Below are 10252 nucleotides of genomic sequence, written 5' to 3' on the forward strand. Positions count from 1 at the left end.
AGGGAGGAAGGTATCAGGAGGAGGGGGCTGGGGAGGTGGGAGGGTTGCAGGAGATCCTAGAAGGACGGCGGCGGTGGGGGGGGGGGGAGAAGGAAAGGGAAAAGAGGGAGGGGGGAGGTGGAGAGAAGGAAACCCACACCGGGCTGCCTGCTGCGGTACACTGGGGCGTCCGTGCCGGGCCAGCTTACCTTTAACCACCCTGTCCGTCGTCGATAACTTCGGATCAATTGCCTTGTGTTCGGACATTTCCAGCAGCTGGAGGAGAGCTACGCGCTGCTAGTCCGATTGCACGCACGCACACACACACACACACACACACTCACACACACTCACACACACACACACACACACACAAGCGCGCGCACACACACTCGCTCCCTCGCGCTCTCTCTTACACACACTCACACACACACACACACACACACACACTCACACACACACTCTAGAAGACAAGACGCTACCGCTGCCGCCGCCGCTGCCGCCGCTGCTGCAAACCACTAGGCTGTAGCTCTCGGTTCTGGGCTGGCTTTAAAGTTACTGCCTTCTCGCCTGCGTTCCTCCTCCTCCTCCTCCTCCTCCTCCTCCTGCTCCTCCCCTCCTCCTCCTCCTCCTCCTCCTCCTCCTCCTCCTCCTCCACCCCCTCTCTGGGATGTTTGAGGATTATTTTTTTTGGTTGCCTTTTTTTTTAGTATATTATTTATTTATTTTCAAATCACGCCTTTCTGTTCTTTTATTCTTGGAGAAAGGGGATGGGGAGGAAAGCTACACACATACAAACATACACACAAACACCCACCCAGCGCAGAAGACTGGGTGCCAGTGTAAGGAAATACCCACATACACACAGACACACACACACACACAGACACACACACACACACACACACGCACACAAGATTTTTTTTTTTTAATCACATGGAGGGAGAAGAGGGAGGAGAAAACACAGTCGGAAATGTCAAAGCCAGAACAGCCCGGGTTTCCCAAGGCGAAGTGGTGGCGGGGATTGCTGCTGCTGCTGCTGCTGCTGCTATTTCTTCACTGCAACTCTGAGTTGCTGCTGCTGTCTCTTGACTGCAATCCTGAGCTGCTGCTGCTGCTGCTGCTGCTGCCGCTGCTGCTTCCTCTGCCACCGCCTTTGGATGTGTCTCTTTCTCTCCCTCTCCTCTGGTTCCTAGGATTTCTCCTTTCACTCACAGAGGCATAACCACAAGTTCTACATACACAGTTCCAGGCGCAACCTACCCTCCTCCTCCTCCTCCTCCTTCTCCTCTTCTTCTTCCTCCTCCTCCTCCCTCCTCCTCCTCTTCCTCCTCCTCCTCCTCCTCCTCCACCGCCGCCACCGCCGCCGCCGCCGCCGCCACCACCACCACCACCACCTCTTCTACCTCTGCCCGCTGCCTTCTCCTGCTCCTCCTCCTCCCCTTCCTCCTCTTCCTCCCCCCTCCTCTTTCTCCTCCCCTCCTCCCCCTCCTCCTCCTCTCCTTTCCCCCCTCCTCTTTCTCCTTTTCTCAGCCCGCCCATTAAGCTCTCCTTCCCCTTAGCTTAGATCTGTCTGTGTATTGGCTCAGGAGCACTGTCACTCACTGTCGGGTAGCAACCTCCTCTCTAGCTTGTTCTTCCTCCTCGTCCCCACCCCTTTCACTTCTTTTTCTCCCTCTCAATCTCTCTCCTTCTCTTTCCAGCCTGCCGCCTCCACCTCCTGGTCCCTGCTCAGGTGTCAGACACCCTATGGGCCTGCTTTGGAGAAGGAGAATGGCCAAGGTGGGGTGGATAGAAACGGAAAGGCAGAGGGGAGAGAGAAGGCCTCCACACCCCGGTGCAATCGTACACCCTCTTCTCTACTTTTGCTACTCGGCTTTCCCAGTTTGGTTGAGCCGCAGTAAGAGCAGCTAAGTGTAGTAAGTATGTGTGTATGTGTTCGTGAGCTGAGAGGTGGTGAGGTTGGGGGGGGGGGCAGGAAGGATGAGAGAAAGGGCTGCAAAAATGAGGAAGGGAAAGAAGGAGGAAGGAAAGCCAGTGACCTCTCTCTGGTTGCGCCCTGTCTCTGCAGCTCCGTGGGTGAGCACTGATGGGTGAATAAACTGGTCATTTTGGAACTACAGAATCCTTGCTCTACATGATTTGCTAGTGTCTGTTGTTGTTTTGTGATGAAAATGTTATTGGTGTTCTTATTATATTGTTATTGTATACACCTATGCCGCACCACCCCAAGGCCGCAGATGGCTCTAGGAGCTTAGCAGAATAGTAGGCTGCAATGATGCTTCAACCTGTTATCACAGATCTGGGTTTTTGGGTTTACCGAAGTTGAAGGAGAAGAGACAGAAGTTGAGTTCAAACATAGCCTTACTGTTAGTCACTCAGGAAAATCTTCTTCATCCCGAGGACATTGAGGTAAGGGTGGGGAATGGGATTCGGTGGTGTTTCCTGATCCACCCAACCCCTTCAGCACATATCAGCGTCCTGGTTATCGTGTGGAAACGGCTGTATATTTTCCATCCTGAAAATACATTCCTTCTACATCCCCTCCTTGCTTCATTGCTGCTGATGTCTGTCAGACTGAGGGGTTTTAAAGCAGGACGTATCCCTCTCATTGATCCTTCCATGGAAGAAGATTAGAAAGGCTTAAAAAGGTACAGGAAAGAAGATAACTGATAGATACACTGCACCTATCTTGAGATAGTAGTAGGGACTTTGAATACAATAAGATAAGGGACTCCCTTCATTTATTCCAGATTTGAATCTGATGGTATCAGCTACGGCAAATATTAAATACATTTTAATTAAACTAGAGGCACAGACATACCAAATAAAAGAAAGTTTAAGGGGCTAGTGGTCTAGGTATGAGCTACACTTAAAAGCATTTTAGGGGATGGTGTTTGGAACAAAGTTAATCTCTTAGAATCACTAATTTTCTTTATTCCTTTATCCTCTGCACCACCTTCTTCATGAAACCTTTCCTGATCTCCCCACAGCTGCCAGTACCTTCTTTCCTCCAATTACGTTGTTTCTATTCTGTATCCACTTCTATATATGTACATGTTATCTCCCATGAAGCAGGTACTTTCTCATTTCTGTCTTTATATCCCCAGTGCCAAACAGAGTGCTTGGTATATAGTTGGCACTTAATAAATGTTTTAATTTGATCAATTCAGCTTGAAGTTTTAGGAAAGGAAATACAACAAGTCAAGTACGGCAGGTCCACAAGGGAATAAACATTGCAGACTTCTCTATGAGATCTAGTCATCCTTCCTCTAGGAAGCACATGACTACATACCGGCTATTACTTTGCGGGATGGGGGGGGCGTGGAGGGAGGGAGGAAGGGCAAAATGGAACCAACTTCCTAAATGGATTTGAAGGCACACTAAATATTCCCGCCCTAGGAAGAACTACAATACACATTTAGAAGTACTAATACCCTGCACGCTACAATTAGAGATTTGGGGATGGGGGGTAGGGATGAGCTCTGAGGGCAGTGAGATTTCAATCTTCTTTAGAAGAGGAACACTCTACGTAAGGTAACTTACCCCCTTGACAATGGAATTGTTTGATTGTTGTAGCATATGTTTAAATATTAACTCTAAACCAGATAGATTATAGAATTTGAGAGCAGGAAAGTCCCTTAAATATCTAATCCAAGAGTTCTCAAAATGTGGTTCATGGACCCCCTGTGGGTTCCGGAGACACTTTCAAGGGGTCCATGAGGTAAAAATTACTTTCATAATACTACAAAGATATCATTTGCCTGTTCTCTCTTTTCTAACTACATATCTGTTTGAGGTTGGATTTTCTTCATGTATTTAGCCAAAACAACGTATCGAAACAGATTGAATGAAGAAGCAGATGTGAAGATCCAACTGCTTTTGATTAAGTGAGGCATTAAAGAAATTTACAAAAATGTGTAAAACAAGGTCACTCTTTTCATTTTTTTTTGTGTTGGAAAATATTTTTTATAAAAATGTTATTTATGTCAATATGTCATGAGCTTATCATCATTAGTTTTAAATTGATTAATAAATATATTCATTTTTTAAATTTTAATATCTAATACAGTAAATATGGGTGGATAAAACTTACATGAACTAGAAATCTTTAGAGCTATCAATAATTGCTCAAGAACATAAAGGGGTCCTAAGACCACAAAGTTTGAGAACCACTGATCTAATCTAATCTTTAATTTTACAGGTGAAGAAACAGATTGCCAAAGATGTCACACAAGTACTAAATAGTAGAGCCTGGGATCTGAATGCTGATCAAAATCTTTCTCTATTTCTGCCACATCATGTTTTCTACCTTTGGCCTAAGGTCATGAGGCTTAGAGTGTCCAAGGACAGCTTTATGACATAAGTTTGAAATAAAGACCTATCTTTTATGTACACACATTAGACCACAGCACCTCCAAAGTCACTTCCTACCTTGGTTATGTGCGAAACAAGGTTGTGAATAATAACTGCTTTACCAAAAAAAATTTTTTAGCATAATCAAAGACTATTTATTAAATGCTTCCATGTTGGTGCAGTGCCCTACAAAGATTCGCACAGATGCAGGTAGATATCCCCACTGGCATAGTAGGGAACAGGACATTATAAAAACCACTATGCCTAGAATCCAGAAATTTAAACCTAAATCAAATTTTCCTGCTGTTTTTTTCTGATTTCTTTATTTTTCCATTCAATGTATCTAATTATTCTCTGATGCCCTACAAAAGTGTAGTTAGAGGCAGCTAAGAAGATATAACGGAAAGAGCACTGGACCTGAAATCAAAAAGACCTGAGTTCAAATCCAACCCCAGACACTTACTAGCTGTGTGACCCTGGGCAACAAACCAAACCTTTGTTTGCCTCAGTTTCTTCAACTATAAAATGGGGATGATAATAGTACTTACCTTCCAGGGTTGTTGTGAGAATCAAGTGAGATAATATTTGTAAAGTGCAGAGCATAATATCTGGCACAAAGTAGGAGCTACATAATTGTTAGCTGTTCTTATTAGGTTACCTTTGCAGTCCTAATATTTAAACAATAATTATTAAGCTCATGAAAATTGACTTTCAATGTAAACCAAGGGTAAAAACAAATATAACAACAAAAAGATTTATTTATCCATCTATCCATTCATTCTAGAATAAGCATTTACTTACTATGTAAGGAACATGGTACTATAGCAGATGGAGAAATAATTAAGGCAATCCCTGCCTTTAAGGGCTTTGTAATCTTTTGTTTTTGTTTTTTTTTGTTTTTGTTGTTGTTGAGGCAATTGGGGTTAAGTGACTTACCCAGAGTCACACAGCTAGTGAGTGTTATGTGTCTGAGGCAGGATTTCAACTCTGGTCCTCCTGACTCTAGGGCTGGTGTTCTATCCACTGTCCCACCTAGCTGCCCCTGGATTTTATAATCTGATCTATCATTTTCATTAATGTAAAATGATCCAACATGAACGTCCTAGAGGATTTTTGTGTCACAGTTTATTAGAATCAAAGAATCATTTTATTTTATGCCAGGGAGAGACTTTAGAAACCCTTTAGACTTGCTCTTTTATGAGATAAGGAAACTGAGGTCAGGTCACACAGTTGAAATTCTTCGGGTAACTGAGTGTATGATTTCTTTCCTTTAGGACATTACAGTCAACTCAATTATGCCAGTGTGAATTATGCCCCATATTCTCAAATGGTTTGGGGATCTCATTGATTCCTCATCCATGTCTACCCTCTTGCTTTATCCCAGTGCTTCCACAAGTGTTCCACAAGGGTCCACCTTCCATTTTAGGAGCATCCCCCATTTTTTTCTTGTCATCATAAAGACACTAATGGAGCCTGTGGTGTGTCTATCATTATCCCTCATTCTCACTGGCCCATCTTTTCCACTCGTACTTTTTTTTTTTTAACTATGTTCTTCTTCCTTTACAAAACTCACTTTTAAATTCACTGTTTATAACATATAGCATAATGCTTCCTGCTCAGGCCCACCATGCATCATTTTGGTTTGTCCTTAATTTCAGTTCTTCTGAGATTATAGTGTTCCATGACTGACAACCAAATCATACCAAAAAATACTGTGATGGTCAATATCTAACAATTATTCACAATTGTTAAGCATACTGCTTTTAAGAATACTTCTAGGCTTTTCTTCCAGAGGAAAGTTTGGAGATTATTAAACAGAACTTTGGGATTTCCCAGAATTCCTTGTGTTCCTTGTTCCTTGTGTTCATTTCTGAAATTAATTCATTGTCCATTTGCATTTTTTGTCTACAGGAGATAAGGAATTTGTAGATTTCACATGGAAAGATAGGATAGACAAAGGAGCTCTCTATTTCAGCTGCAATAATGACCTCTCTTTGACCTAGCCAGCAGAATTATTAACATCTACTTAATCAAACTGCAGGACCTGGCCAAGTGACTCCCTATTTGAAATTGCTTAGAGTATCATAAGTGACATTCTAGATTGTATACCCTGAGTCAATCTGAATAATATAATAATAATGACAATAATAATAGCATTTAGGTAGTACTTTAAAGTTTACAAAGCACTTCACAAATATTATTTTAGCCTTACAGCCACCCTGGGAATAAGATGTTATTATTATCCTCATTTTAAAGCTGGAGAAACTAAAACAGAGGTGAAATGATTTACCCAGGATCATATAACTAGTGTCTGAGGCTGAATTTGAACTCTAATCTTCCTGATTCCAGTTCCTAAGCTCTATCCACTGTACCGCCTAGTTGTACTCTATTTAGTTTCATTGAAGCCTAAGTCCAGATGGAGTCAGTGATTGTAGAAGATCCCCCCTAAAGTTGTTTATTTCATAATTTGAGCAATTGGAAAGGGATAAATGATGAAGTGTTTACATTCTAATGGGCAAGAAAAGTGTGCCTTTAAAAGGCTTCTTTTTGATGCTGAAGACATATCCTTATCAGAATTCATTTTTGCTACTATGTTGCGGTCATTACTCTCTTGATGCTCTCGTGATTCAGCCTTAGGACCTCTGCAGACTCCCCCCACATGTAGTCACACTTGTATGTGCATATATGTATACGATACCATATGTTAATCTATATATACATATATACATACTTGTGGAAACGTATATATAAATATATGTACGTGTGTATTGTGTATATAGTACATATGTACTATAGTATATAGTGTATATGTACATATAATACATATGTACCTATATATAGTACATATGTGAATATATATGAGTGTGTATATATAAAACTCTTTGTACACACACACACACACACATACACATGACAGTGAATGGGGGTAAGGGCATGTTTCTAGTATGTCTATGCATTACTCCCCTTAATTGCATAGCATCACCAGGACAATATGAATTGTTTATTCATTTTTTTTAGGAGTGTCTACAATGTTAGAGGACTTGATGAAACCAGAAAAATCTCATCACCCTATGATGGAGGGCCTTGCCATATTAACAAGGAAATTCTTCTTCAACTTGGACTCAAAATTGTATTTCATCCATGATAATGGTGAACACCACTGGAAAGTAAACGTCCTCCTTTTTCATGCCTTGTTTGATATTAATAATCAAGTCATTGAACAAAGCTATCTCTGATATTATGTTTCAAGGATTCTTGTACATGTACATGGGGACACTGTTGGAGGAGAACCTTTAAAAGCAGTATTTTACTCAACTTAGTAAATCCTTTTTATGTAGTCAACAAATTATAAGTACAATTGGATCCTATAATCTTTACATCTTTATATTGTGTGATGGTAAACTTGTGATCTACTGGAGTTTATGAGTATGATGGTGATGGGAAGTGTTCTACCAGCCCAGCTTTCTTGATAAACACTATAGGAAAGAATAAAAAAGAAGTCAGAAGGAAATGATCAAGAAACACCAAGGGAAGTCATAGTAAGCTCCTCTACATTGTCTAGAATTGTAGTAGAATATGACCAGAAGTCTGCCAACCCTTTATGTGGGGAAAGACCAAGGTTTCAGGAAACCAACTACATCTCCAGTGAAGGGCCTGAAATCAGGAGGATCTCAGCCCTGGCTTTTTGGGAGCCTTGGGGCTGGGGGGTAGAGCCAACCTTCAATTTTGGCCCTTATGGTACATGAGGTCAGGCAGTGAATACAGAGTTGAGAGCCATTGCTGTACCCAAATAGGAATTACTACAGGTCCTGGAGGAAGCCTGAGACCATTAAAATCTCAGACATTTGCATGGCGTCTGTCAAAGTAATAGCAGGGAACAAAGCAAACTCCCTATTGGTGATTGTCTAAGGAGAAGACAGAGATGGGGCCAAAACCAGTACCCATTTCAGCTATCAGAAGACAGAGGAAGAAGCTAGGCACTGAGACAAAACCATCTTACCCAGAATAGCAGTGGCAGTGTCACCTAGACTTCAGAGGGAACAGAATAAGGCAAGGGCCTCCCACTCCATTCAAGAGTATGGGAGAGGGTAAATAGAGTATGGCCTCTGTGCAAAGTCCCAATCTAATAACTGAGATTAGAGACATGAATAAAAAGAGAACTCTGAATACAATTAAGAAATGTTATGGGCTAAAAGTACCCCGGGAGGAAAACTCAGAAGAAGAGAGTAACTCCATAATAAGTACAAAGAAAATGTGGGACGAGGTAGAGATAACTTTGTCTAAAAGTGGATAGAAGAAATGAAGCAAAGGTTTAAAAAAAAAAGAAGCTTTTGAGGAAAAAATATTCAAAGGACAATAAATAACAACACAGAATGGGGAAAACCTCACTCAAGTAGTGGAGTACTGGAAAAATAGAATGGAGCAATTAAACATTAAGAAATATTAGAACAAAGTCAAAAGATGAAAAATCTAAAAAACATAGAATGTATCCATCGTAAAAATTTAAAAAAAAAATTGGCCAGAAAAAAAAGGTGGAGAAAATCTACTATTACAGTTACCAAACTCACTGAAAATCAGGACCATGTCAAAAAAAAAAAACCCCACAAAATTCACATTTCAAAAAATAGTAAAATTGTCTAGTTCTATTAGCACCAGAGGACAAAATGAAAAACAGAAAGAATCCTCAAATCATCACCTTAAAGAAACATCAGTCTCTGGGTATCAAAATATCCAAGGATTTCATCTCACCTTAGTAAATTGGTAAAAATGACAAAAAATAGCAATAATCAATGTTGGAGGGGTTGTGATATGATAGGCACACTGATGCATTGTTGGTGGAGTTGTGAATTGGTATAAATGTTTTGGAAAGAAATGTGAAAGTATGCAAATAAAATGACTAAAATATCCATACTGTTTGACCCACAGAGTCTATTACTGGGCTTATTCTCAAAGAAAACCATTGATAAGATGAAAATTACCAAATATTTATGGTAGAACTTATTGTGACAACAAAGAATTGGAAACAAAGTAAACACCTATTGATTAGGGAATGGCTAAACAAGTTGGAGTACTTAAATGTAGAAGATTATTATTGTACTGTAAGAAATTATGAATATGATGACTACAATGAAACATGAAAAGATCTTCATCAGCTGGTGCAGAGCTAAGAAGACAATGTACACAATGCCTTAAAACAATGTGAATAGAAAGAATAATTACACACACAATGAAAGTAACAAAGTTATGAAGATCAAGCATGACTCAAAAGATATTAGAGAATACCCTCAACCCACCCTTTCATGCAAGTGGGAAGTCCACAAGTATTGCACATGCACGTTTTTTACTTTTTTCAATATAATGATAAGTTGTGCTGACTTTTTCCTCTTCTCATTATTTGGAGGGGGATTCTTTAAAAAAAATAATCTTTGTTATATGGGATAACTCTCTGGGAGGGGGAAGGGAGATGCTAAGGAAAACCACGAGAATATAAAAAATGAAAGACATTAATAAAAACTTTTTTTTTCCAAAAAGAAAGTACTCGAGCATGCTATAGGCAAAATTTGGAGCTTTTAAGTCACAGAAAAATACTATAAGCAGCAAGTATGAAAGAGATAGTACATCATCAAGATTGGTAAGATTCTGCTGCAACTACAAAAAAGGAAAGAAAATTATGGAATATGATATTCCAAAAGATAAAAATATAAAGGCTTAATATAAAGATACTATACTTAGCAACAGATATTATAATTTATCTTGCCAAGTTGAATATTTACCCACAGGGAAAATGAAACTTTAATAGAAGATTATCAAGGATTACCAATAAAAAATAAATAAAAGAAAGCTGGATACCACTTTTGAAAAGCAAAGGTAGGAGACTGTGAGGGATTGTTTGATGTTGGCTACGTGCCACGTGGGG

The 10252-nt window shown here is 40.2% G+C and overlaps 1 protein-coding gene and 1 long non-coding RNA gene across 2 annotated transcripts in view; one reads left to right on the forward strand and one right to left on the reverse strand.

The window, feature by feature from the left end:
- The window catches only part of PPP3CA (protein phosphatase 3 catalytic subunit alpha), a 381077-nt gene extending 380712 nt beyond the window's left edge, over positions 1-365 (reverse strand). The window contains exon 1 of the mRNA XM_027853359.1: positions 189-365. Coding sequence (XP_027709160.1) covers positions 189-246 — 58 coding nt within the window. The 5' untranslated portion in view covers positions 247-365. The remainder of the gene's footprint in view (positions 1-188) is intronic.
- A 1174-nt stretch (positions 366-1539) lies between these two features.
- Positions 1540-9244, forward strand: LOC114036692. Its single transcript, XR_003568357.1, has 2 exons — positions 1540-1898; positions 7354-9244. It is a non-coding gene; the product is annotated as an uncharacterized LOC114036692 (long non-coding RNA).
- Positions 9245-10252: the final 1008 nt, after the last annotated feature.

Source organism: Vombatus ursinus, unplaced genomic scaffold (genome assembly GCF_900497805.2).
Source record: "Vombatus ursinus unplaced genomic scaffold, bare-nosed wombat genome assembly UNPS02009975.1, whole genome shotgun sequence".
Lineage (NCBI taxonomy): Eukaryota > Metazoa > Chordata > Mammalia > Diprotodontia > Vombatidae > Vombatus > Vombatus ursinus.